The sequence below is a fragment of the Manacus candei genome, unplaced genomic scaffold (genome assembly GCF_025592945.1).
Source record: "Manacus candei isolate 608988 ecotype Guabito, Panama unplaced genomic scaffold, ASM2559294v1 h1tg000028l, whole genome shotgun sequence".
NCBI lineage: Eukaryota > Metazoa > Chordata > Aves > Passeriformes > Pipridae > Manacus > Manacus candei.
In genome coordinates this window covers 8,096,660-8,119,831 of record NW_026138076.1, presented here as the reverse complement: position 1 = coordinate 8,119,831, position 23,172 = coordinate 8,096,660, and the positions used below count along the sequence as shown (strand labels likewise).

Genomic DNA, 23,172 nt, shown 5'->3' with positions numbered 1-23,172 from the left:
GAATTTAACTCTTCACCTAGATGACAGGCAGGTAGCCTTAATTACAAATCACATTTTCTCCTTAGGACGTGGTAGAGTCTCATCTAGGCTCACCTTTCGCATAAAGGGTGGGACCAGATGGTCTTTTAACATCCCTTCAAACCTGGACTGTTCTGTGGTTCTGTGAAATTACAAAAGCATGGAAGAGTCTGTCTTAAAAGCTTTTGGAGGTGGGCAAGCAGTTGTAAACACAGTATATAGCAGGGTCATTAACTTGCATTTATGATTGCCTTGTGTACACTGTATGTTAAGCACACTGCACTGTAGTTTTCAACTGAGGACTCGCTAACAATAGAAATAAAACTTCAACTACACAAAGACATGTTCTAACCAAACCTTCATGCCAAGGGAATTCTTTAAGGCTTGAATTGGTCTTTTGGTGGAGCAGTTACATATCCTGTGGTTTAATATACTAAAACTTATGATTTCTCTGGAGCTGAGTATAGCTAGACTGTACTAATGGCAAACTTATACACTTCAACAAGTTTAAAATACACACGATGGTACATTAAAAAAGTTTTGATTTTTTTTCTCCCCCAATATGATTTCCCAGCATCATGATGATTTCCTGACAACAGCAACTTTAGAAGTAGTAAAACAGGAAGCAGCTTGATATTGTTATGGCAACAGCTAAAACTTTACAAGAAAAAAAACAAACCAACACAGCATTGTTTGTCTATACACACCTTTCAATTATTTTTATAACCTTTTTGCCATGTGGTTCCTGTTCTTTCATATGTAGACTTGCAATGCAAAAATAAAACATTTTTTAAGTATTAAAAATATGAAAACAGTGAAATACAATGAAAACTGTACAATGAAAATTCAGTCAAGTGAACTTTAATTTCATAATAATCTACAAGTATCTGTACATTTTAAGTACACAGTCCTTTCAGTTCATCTTCTCAGATATACTTAATTTACACCATTAAAAGTCAAGTACATTCCCTCTCACAGTGATAAATCATGTATTAGCTCACTATGTTCCTGTCTGCAAAAAGTTGAGAGAATGATCATGTCACTGATCTCTACTTGTCGGTTTCTCTCTTTAGAACACGTATAAAGGCATCTCTTGGTACTTCCACATTGCCAATTTTTCTCATCAACCTCTTGCCTTCTGCCTGCCTCTTTAAAAGCTTCATTCTTCTTGTAATGTCTCCACCATACTGTGAAAAGGAAAAATATTTTAGTAAGCTTAAAGGACAAATGCAGCTACAGTACATTTCAGCAACACTAAATTCAAGGGCTTAAAAATAGCCAGGAAGGTTGGTTATATTAAGACAAAAGATTATTTTATACTCCAAATAGTTATGCCTAAAGAACACTCATTAAAAACAAGGGAGCAAGGTAAGCATGTTCATTTGGAACCTTCACCTGAAGGTTGAATTCTGTTACCTAAATATACACGTTCACATAAGCCTGGCTGACACTAGACAATACATCAGATCCATATCCCCTTGGAAGAGCAGCAGAATGCCAGCTCAGGCACACTGAGGCATCTTGATTAGCACTAGGTGCTTTTATCTAGAAAAATAAACTAAACCCTTGTACAGCACTGAACAAACACCATCCCACACATGTGCACAGCAGAAGAATTCTGTTACAGTTGTGAGAAAGGGACACTTGGTCAATAATTTCCAACATTTGCTTCAGAGAACTTAAGAGAATATAAGCTGAGTAAGAGGTATCACATTTTTCCTATAGCTTTGTTGAGTCTTGTCAATAGCCAACTATTAAATATTTAAAAGCTTTATTACGAAGCACATTTATACTTTATCATCTGAAAAACAATTTAGGAAATGTGAAGTTACACATATGCTTGTGTACACACATATATTTACTCTGTCTTCAACTATTAGAACATGGTGAGTTCACTCAAGCATGTAACTTTGAAAAAGCCATTACTTTTTCTGATCCCTTCTTACTGCCAGTTGCAGCTAGACACTGTAAGAGTTGAATTTTAAAATAAAAGCTTAAAAGTATCTGTTAAAATTCCATGGACACTTAGGAGTGCAAGCAGAACATGTCTTTGCTGGGTTTCTAGGAAAACATAGGCCTATCATCTTAGCAGGTTTACAAATGTCAGAAACATTTAAAAAAAAAAAAAGAAGAAAAAAAATACCTACACATTTTGCCACAACGTTTTTCCTATAAGCTTTCAGCCTGTAAAATAAAATAACATATATACCTTTAGCACATTAGAACATCTATATATGAAGCTAAATACTGAGTTGTCAAAATGCTAATTGTTTTTCTGCTAGTTTTGTAAGATGCATCGGCATCATAACACTGTCATATTTTGTATACAAGAGATGAAGTTTTAAGCAGAAGATGCAATTCACAGTTCTTAATTCTAGAAATACCCCATAGGGTGTATAATGTGTACATAAAAAAATTACAATCTTGCCTTTTTATCTAGGACTTCTGCTATAACTCATAGGAAGTGTTACATCCATGTGTGTATAGATATAAACACAAATTCTTACAGCGCCTTGGCTTAAATTCCTACCTATAATCATTTTACCACAATTTAAATCCTATTTAAACAACAACAGAAAAATGTGACAAGAAACACATCATCAAGGAGACTGTTCTAAAGAAGTGCATGCTGCTTAAGAAAAAGTTGTTGTTCAGCTTGCAACATATTTCCTTTGGAACAGCACAAATCAGTTCTTTTTTTGCTGACTCTCCCAGAGATTTAACTATTCCACAACTAGCTAATTTTTTTCAGTAGGAAGAAACTTTTTCCACTGCCAAAGAGGAAATGGACACACAGGTGTTGGACATTATGCTTTATCCACTAAGTGCAATGCTGACCACAAGCAATTGAAAATAAAAAATACATTTTCTTTGTATAATTGTAGTTCAAAGTCTTTAATCACAGTCACAGCCCAAATTTGGTTTAGTTTTCTTTTTCTTTTTTTCAAGATGTCTGGTAGCATAGACAAGAAAAATACAACTTTGAACTAAAATCAAAGTACTGTAATGTATAAAACTTGGTGAGACATTAAAAATCTGTACTTTACATAGCTTAAATTATGGAGGGGAAAAAAGGGAACAGATGGTCTTCACTTACGTTTCTCTTGCAATGATTTTCTTGCCAATAGCAGCCTGGATGGCTATTTCAAACAACTGTCTAGGTATAGCCTCTTTTAAACGTTCACACAGGAGTTTACCAGTGGCATATGCCTTATCACTGAAAAAGGAAGTCAAACCAGCGTTTTCAGAAAGAGTGATGCAACATCAAAAATATGTCCATAGACGAAACTGTTTGATAAAAGGATTTCAGTATAAGTTTTCCCCTTTTTAGCTCAAAAGATAAGGTAATCAGATCATAATTTTGCATCTAATGAGTGATCTCTGTATGTCACCTGTTTCATACTAACAGCTGATAAGACTGCATTAACAGCAGGCCTTAAAATATTTATAATAAACATCCTGATTATCCATCACACTGAAGCCATTTTGAATACTGTTACAGCTTCAAATGAAATTTTAAACTAGGTCAAGGAGAATTTTCATTGATTGTAGGCCCAAAAGGTCAAAATATCTACATATTACAGAAATACTTTAAAAGATCTGGCTTTATATAACAACAAAAATAATCATGTACTCCTGTCATGTGCTAATAAAAATTATCCAACTATATTCAGCATCTGCATGTGCTACAGATTCTGGAAAGAGAAAAAAACAAAAAGATCTAAAGAAGCTACTAACATACTTTCATAAGCCATTGGAAAGAAATGGGTCTCTGTTCCCTCTAAAATATCCTTATTTAGCAGACATTTTTTACCAACATACAGCTGAAATCAGTTTTACATATTTTCAGGTAGCAACAATGTGACTCCTTACTACCTGTACAGAGCAAACGATTTAAGCATGAAGTACTTAAGAATGTTCATTAACCATTACACTTTTAGGAGATACAGATATTTATTTTTATAATTAGAACAAATAATTGCTAGCTTAATACTAGCTTATAGTAATCTCTGTAAATGTAATTCAGCATAATGCTTTATATATAGATAGATGCAATTTTTACAGTGGGCAGACTAAGAATACCTGCAGCAGGAGCAGAATGAATGCTGACTACAAGTTAAAAAAACAGTCATTAGCAATCTAAAGCTAAAAGAAAGACTATCAGTTTTAGTGAGTGAAACAGTTCAGAGCTGCAAGTTACATTGATCAAGAAATACAAGTTAAATAACTAATTAACTTTTGCAAGGTGAGCTGCTCCACTTTGCATCTTTTCAGAGTAAGAGATGCAGGTAGATTGTTAAACACTGCATATTTATGAAAAACACATTAAGTAGCAATCTTATGCAACAGAGTTATATCACTCCAGCCCCATAACCCATCTGAACAAGGCAAGGGTTTCCTTTTCCTATGTTAACCTTCTGGAGTTACGGAATTCCAAAGATTTCAATATTGCACTTATGTAAAAAAATATGAAAATATGCCAATATTTAGCAACTATAAATTAGTATTTTGAGAATGCAAAAACAAACAACCCACAAAAAGCTGATCTCGGGATTACTGAAAAGGGATTGATCTCGGGATTACTGCAAAGGGATGCTGAAGTTACAGAAGGGAACCTTGTAAAAACTGTCAGAAGAGGCTGGAAATGGGAAAGGCATTATCCTCACCCGTAATTCGTGAGACAGTCGTGGAAATTGAATCATTTTATCAAAAAAAATTTCTGAGGTAATTGCATCCAGTAAATATTTATATTTTCCTGGTACTAAGGCTGGAGACAAGATAACAACAAACTTCTATAGAACAGGAATTATTGGGAGAATAAAACCAACTTTCTTTCAGTATGAAGTACCATAAATTATTCATCTGGCATCTCCTTGACTGGTCTGCACTTAAAATTTTTCCAGCCCCTTAGAAGACTGGCATTATGCATTTTCCTTCACCTCTGTGCCCTACATTTGCCACAAAAAATATGATATCCAGCACTTAAACTGAGAAAGAGAAGTAGAAATTGCTTTTAATTATGGTATGTATTCCCTAATTTTCATATTACAAAATGCCTCTCTTTTTCAGTGGTGATGAAAGTGGTGATGTGGTGAATCCTCAATGCTCATAAATATTTGTCTTATATAAGAGTAATACCTACACCTGGAATCACTTGGAATCATACATTTGTTTAGGTCAGGAAAATCCCTTAAAATCATCAAGTCCTATTAATAGACAATGTTTTCATTGAAGTTAATAGGAAGTCTTATTTCTTTGGCATAAAGAATCTAGTCAACCTACTTGTGTATGATAGTAGACAGTTCTTCAACTGGATTTCCATTCAGAAGAATATCCATTTTGATTAGGTCTGCTGCTTGGTATCCTGCATCTTCATAATCAAAACTAAAAAAAAGACAGTGCAGAAGTTAGTGATGATATTGTAAAATTATATTCTGTGTTCTTTGTTCCATAAATTTTAAATTATAGACACAATTCTTAATAAAACATTTGAACTTTTTAGTAAAATTGGAGTACAGTTTTTAATAGTCTCTCAGTACATCTCCCCAGTGCAAAACCAGACTAGAAACATACTGCACATAATGTCCCCTCCAGTGCAGCAGAAGATGTCATCCTGACTTCCAGGATATCCTTCCAATCTACTAAGCAAGATAAATCAAGCAGAAATCAACATGCTTAATACAGTTTTTTAAAGGGTTTATTCAAACACTTATTTTCTATCAGTTGGAGGCTCCTTCAAGCTCCAGGAAACAGAACCCTTCCATCACAGCTTCTGAACAGTAAATGTCCTGAATAACAAAGGAATCATACACTAATCCTGGACTGCTTTCTTTTCATCCTCTCATTTATATGACCCCTATTATCATTCTGACAACTAAGTTTTCCACTTAATTGCCAAACTCTCCTTTGGTAGGTATGGGTCTTGCTGTCTGTGTGGCAGTTTGCAAAAATTCTTAAAATGCAAGAGTTACAGAGGTAATGTATGCAAGATATAGATAGATCAACAGACAGATCGATCTTGTGTGTAAGTATAAATGTGGAGGATCACCAATACCAATATAATTGGTCAAATCTGAAATATCAGAACAGAAAGGGGAAAAATCTTTTGAGATTATTTCAAAGTTCTTCTGTCGTAGTTGTCTTAATAAATCATAGTCATGTGAACATATTTATATAACAGAAGAATGATAAACAAGCTATATTAAGGAGTCGATTAGGAAATAAAAATAAATAAGATAATGCGACATTGTTTGCAATCACACCTGAATCAAAGGAAAATCAGCATAATTCTGCTAATGAGATAGCTTCTGATAAACAGGTTGGGTTTTATGTAGTTGGGGAGCTACATCTGGAGAGAAATTCAAAATCTTCAACCCCTTGTTTCTTCTACCTTGCCACTCCACTTTTGCTAATGCTTCTACTGCAAATATTACAAATCTGGGCAAAACATGTCTTACTTACATTTATAAGGCATATTTAAGAAAATACACACTCAAAGCAAATTCAGTCCTTCAATAAAATTCATTTTTATGTTTAGAAAATGAAGAATGTAATTAGGCATACCAGTTCCTACTGTGTAATATATCTTACTAATATCTTGACATACCAGGTTTGTGAGAGCTATTGCACTTCCTGGGGCACAAGGCCGTGTGCCATGCAACATTTTCCCTTCCATTAAACTCACAAAGGCTCTTCACAAACATCTGAGTGTTGTACTGGCCTCTGAATTCATAGAAGTCACACACAACAGAAAATTTTGTCTCAAAATACAGATTATTTACTTTTTTCCCATAATAAAGCACATATGTAAAGTAAGTATTGTTTAAGTATCTCATGTTGTTTTTACTAGCTTTAAATACCCAATCTGGTTATTTTCTCTTTTCCACCAAGAGACAGTTAATACAATAAGTAGTACAGTTTCAGTGATTCCTCTCACAGAAAATGCCCTGTGTCACTTCAGACAAGTAAGCACCACCTAACTCATATAGATGAGCCAGTGCCACTCAGGAGGTGCACTTGAAAAATACACACATGACCAAAGACAATGATTATTAGGTAGTGATGCACTTTTGATGTTTTCCATACTTATTTCCATCCATTTTCACAATGAACCTAATCCACTAAAGGTGAAGAGAGACTAGATTTGCATCACAGATTTTCCATCGTAAAGGAATATTCTTCACTCATGCCCTTCCGTATCTGTTCCTCAGATCTTTTTTCACCACACCCCCCTTGAGGGAGGAAGGGGGAACAGGGGAGGTAGTTACCTTGCATAGCCAGAAGACAGAGACTTAAGAGCATCATAAAAGTCCAACACAATTTCATTCAGAGGAAAGAGGTATTTTAGCATAACCCTGTTTTCATCAATGTACAACATATCCTTCTGGACTGCCCTGCGATCCTAGACAAAGAAAAATTGTTTCAGTTCCCCTGGACAGAAGTTTTCTACAAAAAAATATAAAGCAAATTAAAATTAACAGCTATGCAGCTACAAAAGAGATTTCCTGTATGGTAAGCCCCAAAGTAACCTTCTTATTGGTAGTTCACTGAAGTCCCAGGACAAATGGCAGCATTGTAATAAATGACGTGGTAGTAACTTATCTGAACATACGATTCAAGCCTATCCCCTCTAAATGCTGAACTGCTGAAATCCTTAACAACTTCTGCTTCCTGCTGCCTTTTAAATGTATAATTATTTGTCCATAAAGTCTCACTGAAATTGGATTTTCACACAAACTGGAGTATTACACAGTTGGGCTTGCAGGCTCATCTTTTTTCTCCCAGGAGGGTGTTCTTAAAAGTTATTTTAGGAATTCTTTTTAATAGATTTTATTCTTCACTGTATTGACATACAAGTACTGTACTGTTTTGTATTACATATTCTGCAATGTTAAAAGCTAAGAAAAATATTGTGAAAAATAATATAAAGACAATATGCATGGTAGTTAAAACATTTTCAATTAAAAATATTCCAAATATACTTGGAGAAATGTGTTTGGCCATCACTATTGTAAATTTACTTCAGTGAAGTACTGAAAAAAATACATGAGTGCACAGTAAAGTGTTGACAGAAGTTGTATTTTCTTCCATATACTTCTAAAAAAACAGTACATCTTATTCCCCTGCTGCAGATTCCATTCTTTCAGGAAACAGAACAAGATATGAGTTAGACTAGTACAGACCAAGCACTGTATTGTCTGAGCTTCATAACTAATTTTCAATATATACATTCTGTAGTTCAGAATGTTACAAACAATAGGTTTAAAATAATTTTTTCTTTCAAAAGTAATTAATAACTACTGTCAAAGATACTATTTAAGTACTAATATCTATTATCATACTATCTAGTATCTTCACTTTAAGTATGAGGTAAAGAGCTTAAAAATGCAAAAGACAAAAAACTATATACCAACCTGACACAAAGTAATAATTTTCCCAATATATTCATGAGGTGTTACAATAGTACCAAGAATAGTTGGCTCCAAATACTCTGATACTGAAAGTTTATCAGGAAACTGAGCAGGGTTGATAATAGTAATCTCATCTCTTCCATACTCCTAAAAAGAAACAAGTAAACCAGATAGCATAATTTTACAAGTAGCAAAAGAGACAAATACAGCATTGAAAAAATGCTAAAAAATGTTTCAATTGCTTGAACCATTTGTGCATTCTGCAACCCAAGTTTAAAACTAGAACAATTTCAGAAGAGATTTCTACATCACATATAGAAATCCCTTATCAGCATATCTTTAAATATTATTATATAGAAATATTACAGAATTTACTTTTTACTTGGGAAATGAGAGAAATACAAAAAGCCTTTCTATCCATCTTTTCACATCTCTCTCTCACCTGTAAAGTGAGGATCTTCCTTCTTACTTCATCCTTATCCTCTAAGTTACTAAGACCCTGCCAGCCTACAGTAGCTTTACAAGCTGTTCCTAAAAACATTCATGTTTTTTGCCTGATAAAGCCTGGAACATTATTTCACCTGCTTTTAATACAGTCCACTCAGTATGTACTTAAAAGAATACAGCAAGACGTGTCCTATATTCCCATTTTCAGGGACAAGTGTAAGACATAAAAAGAGTGCTTGAAGTGGATGGAGGAGGAATAGTTAACATCCTTAAAAAAAAAAATTAAAAAAAGTTGTAAGTTAAATACTGGTGTTTCTAATATTTCCTATGAAATACAGTGCTAGCTTACATTTAAACACAGACTGCAGGTGTTTATTATAGGAGGCTTCTCATCTGCTATTTATATAAATTTGTAATGAATTTAACATACCTTTATCAACTTTGCTGAGGAAAGAACAGCTTTATATGGAACTGTTGGTGCAGTCAAAATAACAGACATATTATACTCTTGTTCCAAACGTTGATTAAAAACCTCCATGTGTAGAAGACCAAGGAAACCCAATCTGGAAAATAAATAACCTGTTGGTAAAAGTATTTGTATATCTCCTAGAATTTCAGTGGATTTTTTCACCCTCCAACATATTTACACTGATAGCGTGGCAATATCAAGCATCGCAAACAACCTCCAAAGGACCAAAATAATCCTAAAGTTGAATACTGTGTGTCTTGGAGAAAAAAAACCATCAATCACAACAAATTTCACTCTGTGCAAACAGAGAATGTAAGAAAATAAAATGCTTTTGATCTTTAGCTATCATTAAGTTGAATCAAAGCTCCTAATTTTGAATTTATTTTAATTGTCTTCAGTTGACTTAAACCTGCATTCTCAATTTATGAACAGTTCCAAAAATTAAAGCAGTATAAAAGCCTCACCTCCATCCAGCTCCTAAGGCAAGACTACTGTCACGATGAACAGTTACACTGGAGTCATTCAATGTCAGCCTTTCCAACGCACTTTTGAGATTATTATATTCTGTTTGATCTACAGGATACATTCCTGTCAAAATATATTAGATAGAAGCGATGTGATAGAGAGCTTTATCTAGAGTGTACTTAGCTTCCAAATATGCCTCTGACAGTGAACACAGTAATAAAATCAGAAATAGCTTAGTTTGTATTCCACTTGTTCTTAAACATGAAAAAAAAATAAAAGGATTCTTTTTCCTCATAAAAATTAATCAAAACATAATAATAAAGTTTTAGATTACCTCAGAATTAACACTTAAAGCATAATGGTAGGATCACTGTACTCATGTAATCCTTCACAGTTGTGGAAGATGCACAATTGAGTATAACCACTGTTTTACAGGGCTGCAGTGTAAACATATAGCTTAAGCATGCATGAAAAAGTGGACAGATTTCACTGAGATGTTTCTTCAAAGGTAAGACTGAATGGAAAATAAAACGTGTCATTTGAAAGTTGCAAATGTTTCTATATTTTTTGAAATAAATAAAAACAGCTGTTTGTATAATTACTGCATAAAATAGGTTCTACTTTATCACTTTTCACATCACTGTATCTTCAGAAAATGTAGATTACTCTACACCAAGAAGCAACACATGTGCCCACAAAAACATTATTTAGAAGATTACACTTTTCTACATTCACTGACTGACTGCCTAATCTCAATGAGACAGTTCAAGTGAGTTTTTACACATTGCTTCACAAGTCTTGATAATGATATACAGAATTTATTTCCTTCTAAAGCCACCTTCTGTAGCATTTGTATTAGTACAATAATTATGGAAACCTGATTATCAATACGAAGAATTCCCCCCAAATTACTTTTTTTTTTATTCTTCTAGGTCTCAATCTTTCTTTTCCAGCTATTAAGAGTTTACTGGAATTAGAAACAATAATCATGGCAAAAAATACACGTTAGTCTTGTACTCATATAAAACCAGTCAGCAACTATTATTAATCCTGTCTGTTAAGTTACAGGGAAAATTACAAAAAGCTACATAAATGACACACTTCTCTGCTGAAATTCTAATCCTCACAACTCTTAATACACACGTATTCTTTTAAAAGCTCTAACAGCTCTCTTGTAATTGGGAAAAAAAAAGTAATTCCACTTTATATTGGTTTACTCCTCACCTGCAAAAACCATTGGCTTCGCTGACTTAAAGCCAGGCAAAGGCTCCACTGGCTGTTTATACAAAAAGAGTGTGTCTCCTATTTGGGCTTCTGTTACTTCTTTCATTCCAGCAATCAGGTAGCCCACCTGTCCTGCATATCTAAATAAAATTGGTGTTATATAGACATGCTTCTTGGCATTAGTAGTATTTCCAATATTTTCCTACTTGATTTAGCCCAGACAGAAATTCAAATAAGTCATCCCACTAAAAGCCCATATCCATAGTCCAGAAGCCAGATTTCAGTTGTTTCACCTCAAAGTTGTGAACTGCCTCAAGCAGTTCTATTTCTGTTACAGCTGAACAGTACATTTATGGTCCTGGATTTTGAATTCTGTATTATTCCCAGTTTAAAAGATGGAGCTAGACCCTTGAGAAGCTCCTTCTAAGACACAGAAGCCAGAACAGTTCCCAGCTGTCAACACAGCAAGTTTCATATACCAAGAGGAAGAAACGAGACAAACACCTTCCATCAGCATATAATGCTAACTGGAGGGGAACCCATGGTAGATACCAAGTAAATACCCAGTAAAATACTGGTTTGGGCTAGGATGGAGGTAACTGTCTTCAGAACAGCCCTGTATGATGATGTGTTTGGGATTTGTGACTAAACAGTCTTGATAACATAACAATGTTTTAGCTATTACTGAACAGTGCTTGCACAGCATGAAGGCCTTCTATGTTTCTCACTCTGCCCCTCCCCAAGCAAATGGGGTGGAAAGAGACTAGGAGGTGACAGAGCCAGGACAGCAGACCCAAACTGGTCAAAGAGATATTCCATGACATATAACCTCATGCTTCACAATAAAAAAGAAGCAAATGGGTGATTGGGTGCGTAGTTGCTGGCTGGGCTCAACCCGCCAGACACAGTAATGTAGTCTCACTGAGAATCCCCCAATAGCAATTAACACATATTTGGATGCAAACTGGTAAAACTTCTCCACTAATTCTAAATACCTGGTTTTCTTCCCACTGCTGCCATGAGAAGCCAGTTTCTGGAAGCTGTTGTATTCATGGATTTTAAGTTTTCCACCCTTAACATATGCTGCAGCAATAACTAAGATGAAGCCCCATTCCCTTCCACTCTCAAGCAAGGCAGTTCCTAGAAATAAATTGGACAGCTGAATAAGAATATCAAATGCTAGCCTTAAAAAAGTAGCTGTCCAGATGTTCTATGTACTACAGATGACAGAATGGCTTCCTCCCCCAGCAGTGCCCAAAAAGCAGTCCCCAAAACCTTCTGCCTCAGCATGCCCAAAATGAAAAAGATTGACACTGAGCATTAAATTACAAATAATAATTATAAAAAAACCACCACCAAAGAACAAAAAAACCTAAACATCTCCCAGCTTTTATCACTCAGCGCAAAAATGAAACAGAAAATGAAGCATTTTGTAGCTTACACCAACTTGTGATTTGTTCCACTGTAAGAAGATTTTACTTACAGCTTATGTGTTGGCTGTTCATTTGGAGTCAGAATTCCGACTTCGCTGACTTCGTATCTTTTCTTCGTGTGTGCAGACACAATTTTATTCCCTTTTGCAATCTCCCCACCAAAGAGCGCAACATTAGCTACGACGCCTCGGTAGTGGTCAAAGGTGGAGTCAAACACTAAGGCTTTCAATGGATCAGCAGTATTACACTGGGGTCTGTCACAAAAAACAAACAAACAAACCAAACAAACAACAATAAAAACAATTTTAAAAACCCCAATATATTATGCATTGTGTTTTCATTCAATATGGAGTGAGCAAGCACACCCACCCCCAAAACTTCCACAGAATCACAGTATACCAGGTTGTAAGGGATCTCAACGATCACCTGGTCCAACCCTTCTTGGCAAAAGCATGGTCTAGACAAGATGGCCCAGCACCCTGTCCAGATGAATCTTGAGAATGTCCAATACTGGGGAATCTTCCTCACTTTTCTGGGGAGATTATTCTAATGGTTGATTGTGAAACATTTTCCTCCTGTGTTCAACTGAAATCTCCTCAGGACTAACTTATACCCATTAACCCTCATCTTTTCCATGTTACTCCTAGTAAAAACGGAGTCTCCATCCTCTTTGTAGCTACCATTTAAATACCAGAATATGGCAATAAGGTCTCCCCTAAGCCTTCTTTTCTCAAGCCTGAACAAGCCCAGTTCTCTCAGCCTTTTCTCACAGCGTTGGCTGCCCAGTCCTTTGATCATCTTCGTGGCCCTTCTGTAGACCCTCTCTTACCATTATTACTTAATAGCAGGAAAAAACGAATGAAAAGCAATATGCTGACTGAAACTGAATTGTAATTTAGCAGCTTTATCATCAAGTTCTCACAAGTCTATTTTAAAGGTCGGGTTCAGGATATGAAACTCTAAACACAACAGATTTAAATTACCTTTATCATTTTAACAATGTAATATTCAAAAGTGATAACAGCACATACCTGCAAACACTTCATGGAAGCTATAAAAAGTCACAAAAGTATCACCTTTAGTGGTTCATCTCTCATCTTTCACTTCAGGCTGAATTAATTTTCCTATCCCACTTCTTAAGAATAAAGAATTCTTCTCTGCTGATATTCACACATTCATTTTTTTAAAGGCACCTCAAATCTGAAATGTCACTTTTTCTCATTTGAAATTTGAAATTGACTTAACCAGTTCAAGCATTAGATTACTCTCACATTTCTCTATAAAGTATTTTCTTTAAATCAGATGCATATTAAGTATAAAACTACTACCAATACCATACAAATGCAAATCACGGTTTCCTAATAAGCCTTACAATGTTAATTAGATATACAATTAAATAGAGACTTACGGTGGGATCTTCTCAATGACCTTTTGAAGAACTTTTTCAACATTTGTTCCTTTTTTAGCAGAAATCTAAAACAAATCCAACAGTTTTGTAAGACACAACTTACACTCATTCAATATCTATTAAATAGTGTCACATTTACTAAGACAGTTTTAGTGGCCATAGATAATACTACCCATAAAAGCAGTCAGAAGGACACTTTAGAATGCTATTACTATGAAACATTTCTTTTCTCATAGATTATACTCTTAAATGTTTTCTCTTGTGAATAGCAATTATTGTTATGATAGAAATGAAAACAATTTATAGACTGACAATGAGAAAGTTTTAAATCTCTGATGCTATTCATCAAAACATACTAGAATTTTTAACTGAAAAGTATTTTCTCCACCCTTTTACAGGAGACAAACTTTAAATAAATTCATCTGTCAGAAAAAGACATGCAGATAGATGGCACCCTTTCCATTTACTACATGTACATGTTCTTTCACTAGCTACAAAGCAGATACTGTTATACCATCAGCCATGTTATAAAACTTAAAGAGATTTTACCCTTATGCATTCATCTGTAGGGATATCAAATAGCTTCTCAATTTGTTTTTCAACTCTTTCAGGGTCTGCATTCTTCAAGTCAATCTGAAAAAAACAAACTGCAAATATATAAGCAATCACTCTTTCACATGATCCAGCACTTTTTTCCAGAAGTACAACAAGAAACTTTTATGTATTTATGAGTAAATACTGCCTGTCTTCAAGAAATGACCAAGATTAATTTTAGAAAGTCTGCCTTCCTTGACTTCAGGAAGGGTCCTCCCTGTAACTAGTTTTTTTTGGCTTGTTTCTTTAGGCAAAACATGCTGTCCAAGAGTTGGTAAAAATCTTTAGTTTACAAAGTAATTTGAAATCATTAAGTGCTATCTACACTGTTTACAGGGCCAAATATTAAGTACAACATACATCTACAAAAAGCAATTAACATAAGCTGAGCAGTAACTAATCTTGTGATTCCAATAATACAGGTCTCAAAACTGTATAAAACATAACTCTTGGATTTCATTTAAAACTGCAACTCACTTTTCAAATATGGAGCTGCTGCTCATTTAGCCTCCTTAGTATCAATGGACTTTTAACTCCATCAATTCCAACAGTAAACCTGACACTGCAAAGTCCACCACTAAGCCATGTATTTAAGTGCTACGTTTTTTAAATACCTACATGTATTTTATGAAATTAAAACTTAGCATCCAAGCAATTACTGTAAAATGTTAAGCAGACAACAAATATAGAAAATTCTTATTACGTTGTAGTAGTATTGTATATATTATAAATATTATAACAGTTTTTTCATTATATAACTGTATACTTTCATTATATACTATTTCAGGGTACATTTCTTATCAGTCTTCTAGACACTCAAACAACCCAACTATTTAAGAGGAAAGTCTAAAACCTTTGTTACCTTATTTATGACAGGAATTATTGAAAGCTGTGCTTCAAAAGCAAGATAGAAGTTTGCCACCGTCTGAGCCTGAATACCCTAGAAAATAAGCATTATAAAAGTTTAACACGGAAACTTCCCGAGTTTTGGTGAGTGTTTGTGTTTGGCCTATTATACAATTTAGGATTACTTCACTATTCTATCCACTTTTTTATTTCTGAGATGGAAAATAAGTAAAAGGTGATTGATTATACACAACTGCTGAGAAAAAAAAACAACTTTCTTAATTATAATTTTTCATAATCTGAATAGAAGTAGACAAACTAATAATATTGTATGTGCAACCACTTTCACAGAATTATTATAGATAACATAACATACATTATGCACATATTTTTGTGTATGTTATGATCTTGGCTATTCAGAAATAAATAACAGGTATCTCAAAGAACACATTTTTTTGTTCTCAACAAACTATTTACAAATGGACTCTGACAAGGAAAAAGGGATGTTTATCATTGTGATAAGACTCTAATTACTCCACGCATCAGAACATATCTTCAACTTACCTTACAGTTACTTTCATAAAAGAAAACAAATGATAGAGTTTATACCTCATATTTCTTTCATAAGGATAGCAAAACAGCTCTGATTAGAAGAAAAGGATCCCTTCCAGATCCAAGTACCAGACCAGGGAAAACAAAAAGACAGAAATGCTAATGAATGAGAATATAAAGCAATATTATCACAACTGGATCAGAGAGGGCAGAAGTGGGGATGGGGGGAAGAGAAGGAGTTAAAAATATCTACTTGTTGTCTTTCCTTTGTTCAGAACAGATCAAATGGAAGATTACTTATATAGGGATATTCATTATGGATATATGGGCCTAACTTTTTAGGCAATATAAAGAAGCAATAAAGAATGCTTATTAAAAAAATGTAATTAGTAAGTTGAGTTTGTAAGCATTCTGCCTGAAAGACAAATACAGAACACCAAATAATCACATAATATTTAAATGTGACATTAAAAAAAATAAATATAAAAACGTCAAGACATGTAGGGAACATATTTATTACTGAAGCTTCCTTAAAGAGTCCACTTGCCCATCAAGCTAAGAAGGAGCAAGTGTTCATAATCATTGATAGGTAGGTAGGTAGTTGGGCTTGGATTTTTTCATAAAACGTGGGAAACACTAGCATTCATTTGACCCTTGTACAATACAATCATAAATACACCACAGAGAAAATTCTTGCAAACTATTTCATTGATAATGTGCCCATATTTAAAATCACAATTCCATAATCCTCATATTCTAGTCTGTTCACTGAAGGTACTCAAATGGGTGTTAGTACAACAGCTAGAAGTTCTCCAGACTGCCATTTGCTAAGTTAATACTCTCCAAAAAACAGGATCTGTATTCTTCACTAATCCTGTGCTGTTACTGCTATGTCACAGATCTGTGGTATGTGTCTAGATTTTTTCTCAACTCCCACTGCTCTTCTTCTGCAACATAATACTTCTATGGAGATAAATGAGGGGCAAAAACAGTGGTGAAAAAACAAAAAAAAAAAAACAAACACGACTAATCTTCTCTCTAGCTTATTTAAGGAAATATTGAAATTCTAAATAAGAAACAAGAACTAAGAACTCTACCTCATTTGCATCCACTACCAGTATGACACCCTGACAGGCAGACAGTGACCGTGATACTTCATAGCTGAAATCAACGTGGCCCTGTGGAGGAAACAAATGTTTACAATTTCAGGTATTTCTAGAGTCTTTTGCAAAGCCTTCTGTACTGTGTTTTCATTTGTATATGTTTTCATATATATGTTCACATTTTGGAAAAAAAAAAAAAGAGGAACTGAATAAACACAAAAAGTCAGAAATCTCCTGCTTTTAAATATAAAGACATTTAGCTTTGTGTGATTTCAACAGTCTTTATATTTAACTTACTGGCGTGTCAATAAGATTTAAGAGGTAGTTTATGCCTTCATGATTGTAGAAGAGAGATGCAGACTGTGCTTTAACTGTAATTCCTCTTTCACGTTCCACTTGCAGTTTATCTAGCACTTGTTTATTACGGTCAGTTTTGGAAATTGTTCCTACAAAAATGAAAGAAAAAAAGAGCTTTATTACCTTATTTACTACATTAGCTCTCAAAATAAACGCCATTAAGCAGAAAACTCAAGACTTGTAGCTGCAAATGAAGCTTTTCCATGTGATTAAGCTAAACTAAGATTTTTAATCTAAAATAAAACTATGCTTCACTCCTTACATTTGCTAAATAAATTTTATGTATTAAGTTATATAAAATACTGTGCTGAATAAGCAGGATACACAAGATCATCCAAGTCTAAATCAGAGATTAGGAAGCAAAAATTCCATTCAGTGCTAAATAATTTTTATATTTAAGTAAACTTAACCTCCCATCACTGAAGAGCAGCTCCATGGCCCACAGCTCCAATCAGCACCAATCTCAAGTGCAAGAACAGCTTTATCATAGAGACTGACAGACCTGAATTCAAACTCCATTCTATCACAAGCATCAGGTAAAAATAGGAGGTAATAACAAAAAAATAACTTTGATCAAAAGCTTCTCTCCCAGGTTTTGTTCACCCCTTAAATGAGAAAAGCAAGACTCTTCCAGAGTATTTCTGAGCAGCTAATTTAAGCTCTGCTCTGAAATTAGTATCCTCTTCAGAGATAGAGCAATTGCTTTACAGCCTACTTTAGAGAACCCTCTAAGGCAGCCTCTGTCTACCTCTTCCAAGGAAAGTCTAGTTTCAGAGTTACTTGTGAAGATCCCTTAGCACTTTTTTCCTCACTTTTCTTTTAAACGGGGCATTTTCCTTATCCTCAACAATAACATAGAAATAAAACCACTGAAGTCCAAGAAGCACTCTGGTGAAGTCAAAATAAATGACTCTGAAGATTAATGTAACACAAATTCACCGACACTCAGAGTGAACAAAAAAGGCAAGTCTGTGTATGAGCTGAGAATCCCTGGAATTTACATTCAGTTACTGGTAGCTTTGTACACACTGAATCTAAATCAACATAGGGCTGCATCACCATATGGTCTAGTAAACACGGCGGTAGTGGATCAAGTGTTGGACTTGATGATCTTGGAGGTCCTTTCCAACCCAGCTGATTCTATGATTTCTAAAACTTACAGTGCAGCATCATACCAGCTGCAATATCAGTGAACTCCAGCAGCACGGAAGGCAGTTAAGAATGGTTTGCTCACAACAGGACACATCATTACTTTCATCTAAGTATAAGTAGCTGAAGTCCCTCACTTTCAATGACATGTTTGAAAACTACTGTCCAGAACCTTTAGGCTGTGACAGTCCACCCCTACCACTGGCAGTAAACATCACAAACTTGCTGTGTACTGATCTAATGGATGACAGGAGTAAAATCTTAAACAAGGAAGTACACTCCTTTTCAGTCTCTTTCCAAAATACGTACTTCCTTGAGTGAATTACACACTTCCTTACGCCTGCAGGTAGGCAGATCTCAATGACAAAGTCCATCATATGTGTAACACTACACAACTGAGAGCCTAAAAGCATAAGTAACCTGGCATTAGAAGAAAGATATTAGAAATTTTAGTAACAATCAAAGATACAGAAACTTAGACATCACCTTCCATATCAAGAAAAGGTAGTATAAAATAAGAACACCTACCTGTAATTTCCAACAATCTGTCTGCTAGTGTACTTTTGCCATGATCCACGTGAGCTATAATACTGAAGTTTCTAATGCTTTCAACCGGATATATTGACATGTCTAATTTTTCCTGAAAAACAGAAATTTCTTTTATTAAATCATGATTACAGTCTCTATGTACAATATGACCTGGCCTTTAAAAAATTTCTTTTCTCTAGAGTAGGCACAGGTTGAATAGAGATACAAAAACTTGTCACCATTGTTTAAAATGCTTCAGTCATGCAAATGAATTTATCACTCTGAATAATCAGAAAGTGTGTGAAAGAACATGTGTACATGTTCTCATGTACACAGGGATCTGATTCCCTCACTTATGCTAGTTAGTCCCCAGGTGCAGTCTTTTTCTAGAGTTGGTGGATTTCATGGGTGGGTGGTCACGACTCTGTGGTCGTGATCTCCCCTTACCAGAATTATCTTTCACCCAGCACACTTGCTGAGTTGGCTTTATCAGCTTCTTCCTTATCTAGGGAGTTCTGCCGAATGTCCATGTGGCCCGCAAACTCGCCCCTAGGTCTGAGACCATTGAAGCATGTCAAGCCCTAAACCTCAACAAGGCAATTCTAACAAGCAGTTTATCTTTCCAACACCTGGACATCCACACGGCGTGCCTGGAAAGGCCGCCTGCCACACGCAGGCCCTCCGCAGGACAACTTCGGGCAGGCGAAACCGCGTCCCCGACCCACCTCTCCCTCCTCCCCCCCGTCCCTGCGGACGCACCTTGCCGCGGGAGCTGTACCGCCGCCGGCCCGCCGCGGGCAGCCAGGCCGCAAGGCAGAGCGGGGCGGCGGCGGGGCAGGGGCTCCCCAGCCGCGCCCACCACGCCGCTGTCCTGCCGGCGAGGGCCATCGCGCTCGGGGCCGGGCTCGCCCCCTCACAGCCCCACGGCGGGACCGCGCCGCGGCACGGACGGGGCGGCGGGAACAGAGGTGGCCGGAACAGCGGCGGCCGCAGCGCTGCCGCGCCGGAAGCGCCCCCAGCGGGAGCGGAAGCGGTCGGAGCTCCAGCACCTCCCCACGCACGTCCGGGACGCGGCGGGACTTCTTTAATGGCATTGCAGAGGGATTCGTTTCATTGCGCGTCTGCCGCTTTGGCCGCTTGTGGCTATTCCACATCAATTGCAGGGGTAGCTAAATTGCACATCACATTAGCAGCACACGTTGTTCACGATGTGTAACAAAATGTCCGCACAAAGTTGCATAGTCACAAAAATACTCAAAAAACCATAATTCGAACCAAACAGCATGACTAAAGGTTGTATTTGCACTCCATATCTACTCCTTAGAGAATCAAGACTTGTATTTGCACTACATGCCCACTAAGCTGGCTGAATAAAGCCAGGATCCAAGGAGCTGTGTTGGAGTAGTTACTGAATGAGCTCATGTGCTGCATCTTCATGCCAGAACTTGTTCTTGTCCTGTTGGCATGGGTTGAACATTTGCAGAGTGAGTGCTGGTCTATCCAGAGAAAGAGCAGTTCCTAATGCAAAGCTATTTGCAGCTGCATGTATTTTAGAGTTCTGAAATAAATGAAGAAAAGCAGGAATGGAACTGCATTTCCAGAATGACTCCTAGTTATATGAACAAAAGTATTGCATGTACTGTTAACTTGAAGTTCAGATTGGTGGTCCATCCTAAGCCAGGATAGAGCACAAAAATTGCATTCATCTGTCTTTAGCTTCACTTTTCAGCTTGGATAATATATGAAGTGAATATTAAGATTTTCGATCAATTTGCTCTGAGTTCTGTAGAGCTGTAGAACATACTACTATTATGCAAAGATGTACAGTTCAGAAGAATAATAAATATTAAAGTATATATGGGACAGCAAGCAAGTAGAAGAAAGATGAATTTTCAAGTGATCCATTTATATGTCAAAATGCGATGCATGGATGTACACCTTTCCTGAACTTCAAAAGCCAACAGTTTTAATGAAGATAAAGTAAATGTACCTGTCTCTAGCTATATTGACTAACATTGAAGCCAGCCATATAAATGGTAAATTCAAATATTAACAGATTAATGACTAACGAGGCAAAACCAAAATATAAGCATGAATTTCTTGTCTGATTCCCAAGTGTCTTATTACAGCTACACACAAATGCAGTGTTAAATGTCCTACCAATAACTATTTAAGTTGAAGAAAAAATGTGATTGTCATAATTGCAAATCAATCAGTGTTACATGTTATTTCCTGGATTGTGTTCAAGAGAAACAAATATATTCCCTAACTGACACGGTATGATAGCCTGAGTTTTAACAGTTGTATGTTTTCCCCTAAAGCGAAAAAATTGCAAAATTAAGTATTTACCCGGTCAGGTATCAGAGTCATCTACTAAATTTCCATAAGTGTGACAATCACACAGGATGAAATAGCATACTGTAATGCTGTAATGCATTGAATAATACAAAAGGTAAAGAAGCATTCTTTGATAGTAAAATATGAGCTGATAAAATGCAACTAAGATTTCTTAGTGCTATACATATACATGTATATATATATATGTGCATGGAGAAGGCCAAGCAGATCTGTAATCAGTGGTATCTATGAAACACAGCGGAGAATGCACCACTTACTGCTCACTCAGCAGTCCACCTCCTTTGGAAGCAATCTTTGATAGTACCATGAGACTATGGAAATGTAGAAATAAAAACAGAACAATATTCCCTGGCAGTAGTGAAGGGGGTAAAAAACCAACAACAACAAAAAGAGAAAGAGTACTTTATTTCAATGGTGAGGATTTCTGTAGCAGAAGCTGGCTAAATGAAATCACAGATTTCTATTCTCCACAAGTAGTTACTGTGCAAATGAAATAGCCTTGACAAAAGCCTTTCTTGTCACTTCCTTGCCAGCAGGTGCTAAAAGGGAATTACTTCTTTAAAGATAACGTTGGCAGAAATTTCTTCTGTCTGTAAAATATGTTCTCCTAAGCCAAATTCAGAGACTTTATATTGCACACTAATTAATTGAATTGGAAGGGCAAAGTTTACCCGAAAAAAACCACTAGACCAACACAAAAGAACTGAACAAAACACAACAAACAAGCAAACAAAACCAAAACCAACAAACAAACAAAAACAAAAACCCAAGGCTAATGAGTTTCAGCCTTGGAAGTCCTAAACTAAACAATTACCAGACAGGTCACTAACACTTGTCTTCTAAATACATGTCTGTGTGTCAGAGTGAGGTGCCTGGACAGACACTTGAATTAACTAACCTGGTAAGCCAGTTTTTTAACCAGATTAGTCACCCAGTTTTCCTTAGGTTATTTATTTCAGTTTGACAGGCCCTTGTTGTTTTAGGAGGACAAAAACTAGCAAATCCTTTTCCTTCCTCTCTTCTTTTCTTTTGTCATCAAAAAATGTCATGTGCAATGTCCACACTTGTCATTGTATCTGCTCTAGACCTTTGTTAACAAAAGTCATGATGGACAAAGGGACAGCAGTGACTGAAGTTAATATTTTGCCTCTTGAGGCAAATTTCCATTTTGGAATCTTTCCTTGACACTGATGTAAGACCACAGGCCTCGAGCTACAAACTCATTGAAGGTGTTTTACTTTAAAAATATACAAGGCTCCAAAAATTCCCCCACCAAATTTATTAAAAGGGCCTTCAGTTCTTTTAATACCTTGAGAGAGCGTAAAGGAGAAGACACTGCACACGTTTCCCAGAAGTTCAAAAATAACACACTTTTACTGGCAAACTTTAGAAAATAAGGGAGCTTGGCACATGCTAACCCATACAACTTAGCAAAATCCAAACTATCTGGCTGCAAGTTACCCAAAATTTTAAGAAATTAGATTAGAAGGAGAAGTAAAGAAAGAAAGATAAAAAGTGAGAATTCTAGCTACCACCCAGAGTCCTGTGAAAATCCAGTTTCCAAATGTCCAGTTGGCAGGGTCCAAACACATGGAGACCACATGTTGCTGCTTTTATTTGCTTTGACCCCCCTGTGGCCACATCCCCCTGCTCCCAGGTTCATCTGGGGCTGAGTTAGGGACTCTGTTGTGGTGTGGGGTAGTGCTCCCGGCATCCAGTCACTGACAACTGCTCCAGAGTGGCCCAAGGAGGCTCTAAGGGGCTGGAGTATGGAATTGTGAAATTTGACCTGTCCCTTCCCCCACACATA

At 36.1% G+C, this 23,172-nt stretch overlaps 1 protein-coding gene across 2 annotated transcripts; it reads right to left on the bottom strand.

Annotated features, from left to right (window-relative positions):
- Positions 1–863: 863 nt before the first annotated feature.
- GUF1 (GTP binding elongation factor GUF1) lies at positions 864–20,024 on the bottom strand. Of its 2 annotated transcripts, XM_051789993.1 has the most exons (17): positions 19,764–20,024; positions 19,005–19,116; positions 17,268–17,416; positions 16,965–17,045; positions 15,332–15,409; positions 14,425–14,508; positions 13,876–13,940; positions 12,518–12,721; positions 11,035–11,174; positions 9,810–9,933; positions 9,307–9,439; positions 8,433–8,576; positions 7,287–7,420; positions 5,302–5,403; positions 3,116–3,235; positions 2,166–2,202; positions 864–1,205 (listed from the first exon to the last, which is right to left on the bottom strand). In XM_051789993.1, exons 1-17 carry the CDS (start codon positions 19,890–19,892, stop codon positions 1,068–1,070), a joined length of 1,974 nt encoding a protein of 657 aa, XP_051645953.1. In that variant the 5' UTR covers positions 19,893–20,024; the 3' UTR covers positions 864–1,067. The 2 variants fall into 2 exon arrangements, with proteins under 2 accessions (XP_051645953.1, XP_051645954.1); XM_051789994.1 differs by lacking the exons at positions 12,518–12,721; positions 13,876–13,940; positions 14,425–14,508; ... (3 more) ...; positions 19,005–19,116; positions 19,764–20,024 and adding an exon at positions 12,030–12,150.
- Between the last annotated feature and the right edge of the window lie 3,148 nt (positions 20,025–23,172).